Source organism: Megalops cyprinoides, chromosome 4 (genome assembly GCF_013368585.1).
Source record: "Megalops cyprinoides isolate fMegCyp1 chromosome 4, fMegCyp1.pri, whole genome shotgun sequence".
Classification (NCBI taxonomy): domain Eukaryota; kingdom Metazoa; phylum Chordata; class Actinopteri; order Elopiformes; family Megalopidae; genus Megalops; species Megalops cyprinoides.
In genome coordinates this window covers 20,547,987-20,561,237 of record NC_050586.1, presented here as the reverse complement: position 1 = coordinate 20,561,237, position 13,251 = coordinate 20,547,987, and the positions used below count along the sequence as shown (strand labels likewise).

At 43.4% G+C, this 13,251-nt stretch overlaps 2 protein-coding genes across 6 annotated transcripts in view; one reads left to right on the top strand and one right to left on the bottom strand.

Annotated features, from left to right (window-relative positions):
• The window catches only part of LOC118776274 (membrane-associated phosphatidylinositol transfer protein 2-like), a 35,654-nt gene extending 31,694 nt beyond the window's left edge, over window positions 1–3,960 (top strand). For all 5 annotated transcript variants that reach the window (XM_036526483.1, XM_036526481.1, XM_036526479.1 and 2 more), the window contains 8 exons: window positions 993–1,141; window positions 1,238–1,354; window positions 1,613–1,729; window positions 1,865–2,013; window positions 2,350–2,499; window positions 2,691–2,874; window positions 3,039–3,167; window positions 3,568–3,960. In XM_036526483.1, coding sequence (XP_036382376.1) covers window positions 993–1,141; window positions 1,238–1,354; window positions 1,613–1,729; window positions 1,865–2,013; window positions 2,350–2,499; window positions 2,691–2,874; window positions 3,039–3,167; window positions 3,568–3,930 — 1,358 coding nt within the window. In that variant the 3' untranslated portion in view covers window positions 3,931–3,960. The remainder of the gene's footprint in view (window positions 1–992; window positions 1,142–1,237; window positions 1,355–1,612; window positions 1,730–1,864; window positions 2,014–2,349; window positions 2,500–2,690; window positions 2,875–3,038; window positions 3,168–3,567) is intronic.
• Window positions 3,961–5,847: 1,887 nt separating this feature from the next.
• Window positions 5,848–12,817, bottom strand: arl6ip4 (ADP-ribosylation factor-like 6 interacting protein 4). The gene is made up of 6 exons (XM_036526485.1): window positions 12,758–12,817; window positions 11,994–12,214; window positions 11,207–11,551; window positions 9,545–9,662; window positions 8,896–8,965; window positions 5,848–8,811 (listed from the first exon to the last, which is right to left on the bottom strand). The coding sequence occupies exons 2-6, from the start codon at window positions 12,181–12,183 to the stop codon at window positions 8,755–8,757; spliced, it is 780 nt and encodes a 259-aa protein (XP_036382378.1). The 5' UTR covers window positions 12,184–12,214; window positions 12,758–12,817; the 3' UTR covers window positions 5,848–8,754.
• Window positions 12,818–13,251: the final 434 nt, after the last annotated feature.

Here is a 13,251-nt window from a genome sequence, read left to right as displayed (position 1 = left end):
GAACATCTAAGTTTTAAACTGTTATGTCCCAATGGAATATATGGTATTGCACCAAGGATTTGTGTTCAATTACAAAATCTGGACTGTGCATTTTTCTACCTGCATTGAATTTTCAGGTGCCTGTTAATGTCACCATCCATCCATTCATGCAAGAAGTTAAGAAGTAAATCAAGCTCAACAAATGAAACCTCCCGTCTCACACTTTCACAGTGTTCGTACACCATGTGTCGCTCAGCACTGCAGGCAGATCCTTTGAGAACAGCAGAACTTTGTGCTGGTGACCTGATGAAAGGAATGGTGTTCTGCTACTCTGTAAACATTCTGTTCACGCAGCTATCAACTTGGATTGGATTATTGTTGGATTTGTACAAGACCATCTATGCTCATATCTGCCAGAAATTCAGTGGAGAAGCTATCAATCACAGTTTATTTTTATCTTGATTGAAATGTCTGACTCATTAGTTCTTCACCTGCCTCTTTTTTCACTCTGAAGATCTCTAGACTGAATATCAACTAAGCTTCAACTTCAAGCTTCTATATCGTGCTTATTTCACTTTCACACCTTTCTGGATATACCTGGAACAGTAGTCTTTATGATTAAGTTCACTGCACAGTAAAGGAGCGCATCCCTCCTGCTGACTTCTGGTCAGCTTGCTGTGATTCAGTTCTGCTTTCTCTGCACTAGTACTGCTTCTCTTAACCATTCTGTTTTTATGACTTAAGCAGTAGTGCCTAGCTGTAGTTGTAGCTGTAGAACCCCTAAACTTAGCTAGATTACAACACGGAATGAATTCTTTCACAAATGGTTGCAAATAGGAACACCTGTTGAAAGACAACAGTGGTCCCAGTGGGAGAGGTAGCATTAACAATATCCAGGGATATTGTTATCAGGGATATTGGGTATCCCACATCAGAGCCTTGTGATAAATTGAAGGCGTGGACCCAGCCCAGGTCACTGTCATTGACATGTGCGTGTGTCCTGCTGCCCACAGTTGCGGCTCGCTGGTGGGGCACCAAGCGCATCGACTTTGCCCTCTATTGTCCTGACGCCTTGACAGCCTTCCCCACCGTGGCACTGCCACACTTGTTCCACGCATCATACTGGGAATCCACCGACGTGGTGTCCTTTCTGCTCCGACAGGTAAGTCACAGTTACAGTGCAGAAAGCGGAGCATTTCAGACTTCATTCTCCAGCTCACTGACTGAGAGCGAGGCCTCCTCTCTCTCCGTGGAACAGGTCATGAGACATGAGAACTCTAGCATCCTGGAGCTGGATGGCAAGGAGGTGTCGGAGTTCACCCCTTCCAAACCCCGTGAGAAGTGGCTTCGGAAAAGGACTCATGTCAAGATCAGGGTGAGTTTTTCGTGCCCTTTGGTCTTGTGTCCCCACACCCCAACACCAGGGCTGTGCGGATCTCTCAAAGCCCTGATGTTATTTGTAAGATGGCACACAGCCATCAGTGAAGCTTAAGCATGAACTGTTTGCAATTTCCAAGTGTTGAGAGAGGGGATTAGTTCACCATGAGAGTGCAGGTCTAGAGAGGGAGCTGGGTGGAGTTTACCAGCTGGAGGGAGGAGTTTGTGACCCCCACCTCTGGCTTTGTGTGGACAGAACGTGACAGCCAATCACCGGGTCAACGATGCAGTATTCACGGAGGATGGGCAACAGGTGGTGACCGGACGCTTCATGTACGGCCCGCTGGACATGGTCACTCTTGCCGGGGAGAAGGTGCGCTGCTCTCAGAAAAACCACAGCTACACTGATGCCTCCCTGGCTTTGATCACCAATCATTTCTGGGATTGCTATCACAAAACTCTTAATGTAATATTTTTAAGTATGTGTATGTGTGTGTTACTCCTCCAGGTGGACATCCACATCATGACTCAGCCTCCATCAGGGGAGTGGGTGTACTTTGACACAGAGCTGACCAACAGCAGCGGCCGTGTCTCCTACGTCATCCCCGAAAGCAAGCGGCTGGGCATTGGGGTGTACCCAGTCAAGATGGTGGTCAGGTGGGGCCGGTGCAAGAGTCCCCTGTCCCATTACACCTATCCCCTGAGCAGGCCAGACTCAGCTTCAGGCAGCATGCTAAGGAATGATAATATCTGAAGCTTTTAATTAAAACTTCTTATCTAAGCCAAGTGCATATATACTTATAAGGGATGTAAACACTCTGTATGTGTTATCTTTTATATATAACTATGTGTTTGTGTCTGTGCTTGCTTGCACATGTTTAATATACAGTACAGATTCAACACATTTCCAAATATTTGTGATAATAATGAAAGAAATGTTACTTGCATTTTGAGTGTTAGCCTGTTGTTAACCTCATGTTATCTGTTGCACAGGGGCGACCACACCTTTGCAGATAGCTACCTGACAGTGCTGCCCCCAGGGACAGAGTTTGTGGTGTTCAGCATTGACGGCTCCTTTGCCGCCAGCGTCTCCATCATGGGAAGTGACCCCAAAGTGCGGGCCGGAGCAGTGGATGTGGTCAGGTGAGATGAGACTCCTCACAGACAGACCGGTTTGGTTCTGCTAAGACCAGGAGGATGAAAAGGGCTTGACTGAGGTATTTGATCAACCAAGCTGCAGTTGTCTTCTCCATCAGTGTGCTGACCTGTTGCGTTCTCATTCGTGTGCTGTGCCTCTGTGGTGTGACAGCTTTGGTTCTGTGACTCACTGGCAGACACTGGCAGGACCTGGGGTATCTGATCATCTATGTGACGGGGCGGCCGGACATGCAGAAGCAGCGTGTGGTGGCCTGGCTGTCCCAGCACAACTTCCCCCACGGCATAGTGTCCTTCTGTGACGGGCTCGTCCACGACCCCCTGAGGCACAAGGCCAACTTCCTCAAGTCGCTCATCTCTGAGGTGAGGGGGGGATGGAGGAGGAGTAGCTGGATGGGTGGAGATGGGTTTTTTGGGGGTGGGGCTGTTGGCAGAAAACACCAGAAAAAATAAGCTGGGAAAAGGCGAGCACGACAGGATGAAGGACGTCCCATTGCCTGAATGAGACTGACACGTCACTTTCTTAGGCTCACATGAAAATCTTCGCTGGGTATGGGTCCACCAAGGACATCTCCGTGTACTCCTCCATCGGCCTGCCCCCCTCTCATATCTACATCGTGGGAAGACCCACCAAAAAGATGCAGCACCAGTGTCAGGTACCACCTTATCAGCTCCCAAGGGTCAGACACAGACCAGATGCTAAAAATTACTGCATGGTTATCCTGGTCAGCTGAACCCTGTGAAAATGATCTGCCTGGATTATGCCCATGGAATAGACCAAAATGTGCTGTCTGTTGCTAATGCTAATGACTGATGTTAGCCTGGTGAGAGTTAATATCAGTTATGTGGATTCCCTATCTTAGCAGGATGAATGTTTCTGATTGCAAATATGCTACTCAGTTGTTCAGGCCCTTTTGCATTCCTTGGTTTTTCTCACAGATGGCACTAATTTTCGCAGACTTTCCCTTACAGACAGACTAACTGTAGTCTTAGGCCAGCGTACTGTCTAATCCTATAAAATGTAGGATTTTCACTCTCCCCTTTATGTCTCCGCAGTTCATCACTGACGGCTACGCCGCCCACCTCTCCCAGCTGGAGTACAACCACCGCTCGCGCCCCGCCAAGACGGCCAGCACCCGCATGGTCCTGCGCAAGGGCAGCTTCGGCCTGGGCGCCAACGGCGACTTCCTGCGCAAGCGGAACCACCTGCTGCGCACCATCTCCTCGCAGCCGACGGGTGGCGGCGGTGGTGGCGTCGTGGGCGGCCACGCCCGGCCCGAGCGCACGCAGAGCCAGTCGGACAGCGAGCGCGAGCGTGAGCGCATGGAGCGCGTGCAGCGCAGCATGAGTATCGCCGCCAGCTGCTGGGGCCGCAGCGGCAGCACCAAGCTGGAGCCCGGCGCCCTCAGCCACAAGTAGGGCCTGGGTGGGGGGGTGCGGGGAATGAGAGTGCCGGGGGGGTGTAGTGAGGGGGGAGAGGGGGGACACTGGCGTAGCCCGTTTCCAGCCAAGGAACGCAGAGGGGTTGGCACTTTCGGGGGAAGGAGAGAAAGGCGAAGAGAACGTATGGTGCTACGGACCTTTGAGATGAACATGAGGAAAGAAAAAATTGCAGCGTTAAGGTTACTGCGTGCCGTCACGCTTCTGGTTCCCCCCAAGAATAAAAGGAAAAAGCAGGCTTCAAGTCTACCTTCGACATGACAAAACACGCATGGGCCACATGGAAATGACAGTGTGAAGAACACTGCGGGTTTGACAGCACCACTGAACTCTGTGCTCTGCATCACTTTTATATCCACATTTCCTGTGACTCATTTATCTGTCAATGTAGGCCCCACCTCCCAACCAATCTTTGTGTTGTGCAGGTCTATGCAGGAGCGGACCTTTTGCGATGGTTACTTTGGCTCCCCCTGCTGGGGATTTTGGTCACCTTGAGCTGCACGCCACACTGGAGCGCCTCCCTCTCCCTACTGTAGAGTAGCAATCGGCAATAACAGATGAGTCTCAGCATACGTTCATTAAACAATAGCATATACTTTCTAGTATGGTCTGCAGGTCATCAGAGGCCTTACAGTATCTCTGTTAAGCATTTTTGAGAATATGATGATGGAAGTAACATATTGACAAGGACAAGTAGCTGGTGGGACCTGCACTGCTGTAAGATTTGTAGATAAAAAGTGACACTTTGTGCTCCTTTCTGTAATATGGCAACAATCCCTTTATCTTTGAAATCTATGTGCAATACCTCCCGAGATGCTGTCTGTGTTTGTGGATGAGCGCCTGTAACAGTTCTCTGGCGGAATAAGACTGGCTCCTCCCAACAGAAGCTTTGGGCCGCCATGGAAACTGCCAGTTTACAGCTGAATGTCCTTTGACCCTCTCATCTTTCAGATTCCATGAAGTTTTTAGCTACTGCGAACCAAACGTACCCTTGTTTGCACATCCTTCCTTTTAGATGTCACTTTGGACTTTGGACCTCAATTCCTTAGGCTGCCAGTGCCACAGAGCAAGCCAAGGGCGCTCTCATCCCTCTGGTTCAAAACCCCTCAGCCCTCTACTTCAAATCAAACTGGGCAGTTTATTTAAAGCGTGGCAAAATGTGGTGTCAACCTTGTTTTCACAGGCTTGGGATGTGGATTGTTCAAAGAAGATGTTGAAATGAGATGGATACTGTGGAGTGATGGGGAGCACTGAGAAGGAGAGGAAGGTTCTGAGTTAACATTGAGAGAGCAGTTCTGTGAAGAGCAGGCTTTTGGGTATCCATAAAAAAATCCATGCTTCACCATCACTCCCACGCACAGTTACACCTCCTGCTGGGAATAATAAGGAATTATACTATAATCAGCAATCACAAAAAAAACACACATTGGCCAAAATTCTATTCAAAAAGCTGTAGTACCTCAACTGTATAACCTCACTGTCATTTTGCACTAAGTTTGTAGTGGAGATTATTGTTACCATCTCATGTTTCTACTTATGATTATCTTGTAGTGCATGACAACCATTATTTATTTCCTATCCAGGTTGAGTGAGTTTGTGTGTATTTCTTCACTATCAGGATGTAAAAATATATTAATAAGGTAATGTGCCAAAATAAAGGCATTGTTCACAGGCATTTTAAATGATGTGGACAAGGCTGAATCCAACATTTCCACTTAAATGTACAGGAGTTTGTTTCAACCAGAATATTTTATTTGCTTTTAAGGCAAGCAGATGACTTGGTTGTACAGTTTAGGCAGGAAAGACTTGTATATATGATACTTCTTCCCAGAGGGCTGTGCTCTGTTGACTTTGTCACTATGAAGAGTTGGAGCACACCTTACAAAATATTCTTTTAGTTATTTGACAGATTCTAAGTAAGCAAAGAGTGATTTGTTTTTGTTGATATTGAGTTTCAAGGATATATATTGATAGCAGTTATCAAATATTTTAGTCATTTGCACTGTAAGGTATTATCTGTCTGCTACAGTCTGTGGTCATACAAAACACTGGAATGGTATTAATGTATGTTTTTAATGAATATTTGTGGCATTTTATCGAAGTATAAACTTGGAAATTTTGGATACAGCCTCCCACAATCCTTGCTGTAAATGAGGTATTGAATGTGCACATAGCCAGATAACTAGCTTAAGTCACAAACTCTCTGCAAGAGGTTGAAAATAAATGTGTAGATAGTGTAAAGATTATGTAAATGTTATGAAATGTAGGAATATACAGTTGAGAATTATTTATTTATGTAGATTTATAAGGTGATGGACCCTTCAGGTTAATTATATTCAGATATGTAGCTTTTCTTCGTTTCAGACATGTACAGGTATACGTAAAGTAGTTAATTTATGGACCAATAATAATGTATCTGTAAATACATTAGTGCAATATTCCAGTCATACCATTGCAACATCACCACAGAGACAGGAGGTCACAGCATTGACAATCAGTCTATCATGCACACAACTCAAGTCCAGTCAGTGCTAGGATACATGCATTCCCCTAATGCACATATAATAACAACCAACATAAGATTTAAAATGGCCTGGAAAAAGTTATGCACACCCTTAAATTAGATTTTGATTGATTAATTTTTTTTGTTTCTGTTTGACTAAGTAAAAGACAGGGAGGTAGAGGGGCCAATTAGCAACCTTGATTCCCTGTCTTGTGACATGTTGTTTTCAGATCATGCTAATTTAAATGAACTGGTATGCTGTTTCAAACATTGGTTGGTATTACAAGAAACAGCCTATGAGTAAATAATGAAAACAAAATTACTAGATTCAGTATACCAGTCAGTAAGATGTGCATTTCGAGTTCCTGTCCACCACAGTGTACTGAATGGTGACGTGGTTGCAAACTCCATGTATGGGTGACCACATAGCTGGTGCACTTTCATCTGTCACTTTCAGCATGCTCCCACTCCAGCAATTCCGTTACCTGTGAAGAAATCCCTGAGAGCAGCCCACTATGAGAGCATCAGGGCCCACACTCAGGGACTGATTATTATTACTATTATTATTAGGGAAAAGGTTCACCTCTTCTCTGAAACATAGGAAACATCTGCTCTCCTCGGGCCAGCTGCCCCCTCCTCTGCTCATTACAGAAACCAACCCCCACCAATATTAAGTTTCATTCCTGCACTTAGATAATTCATTTGTTCCACGGTTTTAACTTGTTCCTGTAATTGGGGGATGGTACTGACCATGCATGTGTAAAAAACTTAATTCCTAATTGTAAGGAAAGGCTGAGGATGCCAATCTATCTGTAAAGCATCCCTCATAGTGATTTCAACCGGCATGTCGCACTGGATGAGAGGCCAAGGTCCTTACCTTATTTTTCCACAATGCACAACTGCCATTTGAGGGCAGGGCACACAGCAACAGGCCACTTGTCAGAAATGTAACACATTGACAATTCAAGATCCTCCAATACCCAGGAGAACTTCTAGGTTTACTACAGTCACTTTACAACATTATACAAATTTTATATAAAAAACGGTTTTTCCAACGTTTCTACTTTGAGGTCTCTTGTGTGCCTCAGAATTACTTTTACTGTTAGGTAGCCTAAATAATGGATATTGGTAGAAGATTAGAATTCACTCTATAGAGGCGTTAATTAGACAATCCATCTTCAAACTGACTGATTTACAGTGATTCTGTATATCTCCCCGGGTATGTTGTAAACAGTACTTGTCAGAGATTTGATTTTTTTTGTTGATCCAAAAAGCATTTCTGCATTGCAGACCAAGAGCACCAGAAACCTTCCTTGTTTAATGTTCTCCATCTCCATCAACATTAAGAATACATTTGAAAGATTTTTTTGAAAGATGTTTAAGTAACTGGAAAGTATTACAAACAACCATTGGAAACTACCACAAATGAATCAAGGAACGGACAAACACAATGTACAGTCACAAGCTTAGGTCGCACGCCAATTAAAGGCATCCAAACATTGACATTTCTAACACCAGTCTGCTCTTTTAAGGGATTTTCATTTCTGGTAGTTATTTCAACAATAAGTGTGTAAAATGTTTCAATATGCTCAACTTGTATTCACACCAACATAATTATTCTTCCCTGGAGTTAGTGCAACTTTCCAATACAGTACCTGGGTTTGCTCCCTGTACAGTATCATTGTATGTAATGTGAACTCAAAAGACAATTGGACAGCTTTTATTCTTTCCTCGTGTTCAATGTACAGTGTATAAATAAATATTAAGAATGGATGAATAAGTTGTGACTGCAGTGTTACATGTTTTTAAAAACAGAACACTTTTTCCACCACAGGGAACCTGTGATTGTCTATCCTGGCAATGAAAGGATGCTTGCTATATTCAGTATTCATACATAACTGTGGTAATTAACTCATAAGAAATGGAAATACAGATGATAAACTGTTGCAAACATAAAATGATAAAATTAACTGCCAATGTTTAGATCATTGCGTCTACGGCACCCCATAAGTCAGTGCTCACAGTTACCAATTTAAGAAATATTTCAGCAGTGCTGTATTTGAAACTAGGTTTTGGAGGGATAATGGCATTAGCTTCTACAGCCTTTGACTGGACTGTTTAGTTGTTATGGGTACATTCCTCCATTGTCCCAAAAGATACTGTCACTGATAATGACAGGAGCTCTGACAATGCTGTCACCCAACGTGCTGTAAACCTGTACAGTGACAAACCCTTTATCAGCCCCCACACTGGGACCACTCCTCAGCTCCTCCCCGCGTTGGAGTTCCAGAAGTGGTGCTCTATCGATTCATCCCCAGCCTCTTCTGGAAGGCATTCCCGTCCCCCTTTGTGGCTTGCTGTGAATAGAGAGAAGTGATTTGCTTGGTAGGCCGGGCAGGCTAAGTGCTCCCGCTGTATTTGGGCCCAAGGCACCCTCATACCTTATTGATTTCTTTGTGTCTCTCTCGACTGACAATCTCCTCCAGGATCTCTCCATCTCCTCTCACCAGCCTGTACCAAAACCATGGGAGAAACATATTCTAATTCTCTTTGAATTATTGAAATACTCCTTGAAAGAAGAAAAGGGTTTTATGCTTTAACCAACAGTACACACTGCAAACTGAGTTCACTATGATCAGACACTATCTGGACAAAGCAGTCGATAATAAAATGCCCTTTTAGTGGCACTCTACTGAAAAACAGTGTCATATTATTCCTTAATCATTAACATTGCTGGTATATTTTTCTTCAACGATAAAATCTATTCCAAAAGTCCTCAGCATTGTAAGAGCATAACAATGCTTTGTGTGAACTGAAATGGCCTACATTTCTCTTTAAGCCAAAAGTAGCCGAAGCTAAAAATATTTTTACACAAAGCTCTGTGGGGTGCCAAAGATGCATTTCAGGTCAGGCTTTGGGGGTGGACTAGAACTAAATGTGGGGGTGCACATTTTTCTAAAGCTACGTAATAACATTTCAGTGATGTTTTACAGTGAGGTGCTTCTGAAATGATCCTGATGCTGGACTGAGAGACCATCTTAGACTAGATGGCTGGTGCCGATGCAGTCAGAGATGTCCGCTGCTCCCCACCTCGTACGTCCGCTCTCTGGGTCCACCACCCTGCGGATGATGCTCTGCTGGGCTTCCCACTGCTCCTTGGTCATGGGCCTCTTGGTGGAAAGGCGCGCCTTCTGCTCGTCGGTCATTACTGTGGCAAGAAGCAGCAATCTGTAACTGCACTGCTGTAGGTCCAGTCTCGTTCCCTTCAGCATCAGGGTCATTTGTGTTTATCACACATCAATTAGGAAACTCCAATCAAGATTCAGTTGTACTTGGCAAATCCAGGCAAACGCCACCCCTGGTTTAAACTTCCAAAAACTGAGCTAAATGATCATGCACTCACAGCACTGACAGTTGAGGCAACAGGTAACTCCCTAGGACCAGGTTTGGGAAACCACGCACCCTGGTTTCCACTTCTATGTATACTATTTATTCTGAATGCTGTTCCTAATCTGTTCAATCAGTAATTTAAACAATGGTTCTAAACATCACAATGATCATTAATAGTGTATGACTGTAGTATATGGTTAAAAGTAACTGCCTTATTAATAATGTGACCTGAGCATTCTGGTACAAATGAGTAACAAAAAGAATGAAGCATTTGCCTCAAGTACTTAGCACTTCGTGAAACTCAGCATTTGCTTTCACTAATATCTGATATAAATAAATATAAAATGTTTCCCAGTGTTTACCCCACTTCACTGCACATACTGCTTCCCCTTTTCTTCTTTAACATGACTTTGCAAAATCATGTTTTCAAGTCATATAATGCATACTCACGACATTCACATGAAAGCTTCCTATAAAGCCTGTGTAGAAAACTTACAAGCATTCAAAAATAACACTACAGAAGTTCTACTTATGAAATGCCCTTTTTACAGTTCAGCTAAGAAGTAATTTATTTCCCGCTGCTTTTTTCAAATTACTGGCGAGCTGGTAAGTGTTACTTGATTGTGGCCAGCCAGCAGGTGTCACTCCAGACAGAGGAGTCTGCAGGAGCTTACTGTGCATATGGGACTGCCTTTGAAAGACAATGAACTAGGTTATGAGGTTATTTTGAAGGGGAGTCTGGCCACATCAAATAACTGCCGTTTTGCTTGTCAAATAGATAGAATCATGGCTTTGGAATGTGATTTAGAGAAAAGGGACAGTAGTGTGTGTAGTAAAGACTGGAGATCTAGTGATGTGCTGCATATTTATAATGGTAATTTCACAAAAAAAGATGCATAAACACAAGACCACCTGGTCTCTTGATGTCACCATAAATAATGAATTTAAAAAGTCACTGGTCATGTAAGAACCATGACCAATATGTGAGACTAACAAAGAAGTGTTTTCATTATGATGTATTTCTCATGTCAAGGACCTGGATATACTGTAACTAGACAAATACATTTGAACCACAGTTATAGGGAAGTGTACTGTACTTGAAAAACCTGAATAATTCTCCAGAGAGGCATGAAATATGACAGACTACTAATAACCTGTTCTGCATAACATGTTTTAAAAGGATCGTACCCTCCTTGTCAGTTTCAACACAGCCAGCTTCGTTCAAAAGGTCTGGTTATGCATAACGGTGTTCAGTTAAGCCAATAGCTTGTGTTATCATCAGACAGAGATGGCTGGCCCAGGTTGGGGCCATTCTTTTGCAGAAAATGATGAAAACCCTATAGACCCCCCCAAACACCTTACCTGGCCCATGCTCTACCGAGTCCTCACTCTGCCATGTTTCCAGGGAGGGAGCGGGGTTCTCAACAGGCGGTGGAGGCACTGTGGGGATTGTGGGGATTGAGGCCCTCTCCGCAATCTTCTTCAGCTTCTTCATCCTCTTCTTCTGCTTCTTCCTCTCTTTCTTCTCCCGGGCTTTGATCTTCTTCATCTTCTTCTTTGCCCTCCTCTTCTTCCGCTTCCGCTTTGCCTCTTCATCGCTTGACTCCGTGGAGGACGAAGAGGAAGAGGAGGAGCTTGCTGAGGATGAAGAGGAGGAGGAGGAAGAGCTCCGCCTCCTTTTTGTCCTCTTCTTTTCTTGTCTCTTATCTGAGGTCAGAATCAAGCACCCTCTATTGTTAATAAAAACAGCCTGTTTAAAACCCACACAACTACTGAGTTGACAATTCAACAGGTGAGCAAAGATTAAAAATTTCTGCATTTCTGTTGACTATTATATACTTAACTCATCAAAGACATCCATGTGCATAAATACATACATGAATAGATAGTAACCTTTACACGATTTTCAATGTACAACTCTCTAGAAACCTGTCAGCATGTGCAGCTCCTACACGGTTAGAATAAAAAAAAATCTCTGGCCAGTTTAAGACATAATAGTGGAAATGCTGCTACACAAACCCTTTTAAGAACACAGATTAGAGCTGGTATCACTGCACACCTGCTGATTATTGGAACCAGTGTCAATCTATAACAGGACACCAAGGTCACCCCTGCAGGCTCCGAGAAGGAGGGAAGAGAATCAAAGAACCTTTGCTCTTGCTGGAGGGACGGGGAGGTTTCTTTTGAGAGGAAGGACTAGGACTGCTGCTGCTGGAGGATGAGGAAGAGGAGGATGATGATGAGGAACTTCGCCGTCTCTTCTTCTCCCTCTTTTTCTCCCTCCCCTCTCTGCTCGTGGTTCTCCCTGCAGACCTGTCGCGAGACCTGCTGCGTCCCATATCTGTATTCAGGTCTGCCACTGACGGGAGTCTTGTAGAACGCAAATACGTAAACATAAACTTCGTCATCATTGAAATGTTTCACGGTGTTCAACAAAAATGTGGTTTCTTGGCTAGTTAGTTTTCCCCACTAAAACCAAAAGGCTAGCTATTTCTTTTTACATTCCTCAAGATCTGATGTCTACTTTAACAACCTTGTTGTACATTTTAAGCACTATAAACAATTCAACTATTGCGCCGAATGAAAGTATCTGACTATCTAGCCAGCTACCTTACCTTTTCCTTTCAAATGAAATACCTACGTAAACGATTTAGTGGTCGTCAGCACCTAGTTAGTCTAGCAACATATAACACAGACAACTCCAACTACAGTTCAGAGCTACAGCTCGCAGATAGCCACCAAGCTCTCCCCTTTAATATAAAAAAGTCAAAACTTTGTCCTGAGAAGAATGCATTAGAAAATATGATCTAATTTGGTTACTGAAACAATGTATATAATTGTGCGTGGCAAGCACATTAAACTTAGTTTGCTGGCTAGATGATCAATTTATAAAATGAAGTTAAGATAACTTACCTTCTTCCCTGTTGTACGCACGCGGTGTTACCGCCTTAGTTTCCCCCTAGACAACTCGTACGCCTAAAAGAAGATTCCGTGTGAATACCGATTGTAAAGACCTTAACATTGTAACGTTGTGATAATTATGGATGAACTGTGTAATAATAAATGTGGAAATTCATTTGCAACTACAGCTAATGTTACTGTTTTATTCAAACAATTTTGGAAATGAACAAAATAACAGAGCTTTTCATGATGGCTAACGTTTATGAGCAGATAAAAGGAATAAACAAAAACAGGTTCACGAGCTGTCTTGACCGTAGAGGCTTATAGATAAAATGCTATAAACCGTTGTCCTATCTATATAATATATCTAAACTTGGTTTAGATATGCTGAATTTTACGTTTTTGATTACTGAAACATTTATATACACACATTCACAATAAACCTCAAGTGTTAGTAATATAATGTAGTATGAATTGTGTCATATGTAACCAAACTTTTTTATGCT

What these genes read in the sequence shown, in the direction of transcription:
- arl6ip4 (XM_036526485.1), bottom strand. Translation starts at nt 12,183, where the DNA reads ATGGGACGCAGCAGGTCTCGCGACAGGTCTGCAGGGAGAACCACGAGC. An exon ending in TCCCTCCAGCAAGAGCAAAG is followed by an intron (nt 11,552 to 11,993) that starts GTTCTTTGATTC and finishes TTCTGACCTCAG; the next exon opens with ATAAGAGACAAGAAAAGAAG. An exon ending in GACACAAAGAAATCAATAAG is followed by an intron (nt 8,812 to 8,895) that starts GTATGAGGGTGC and finishes CTCTATTCACAG; the next exon opens with CAAGCCACAAAGGGGGACGG.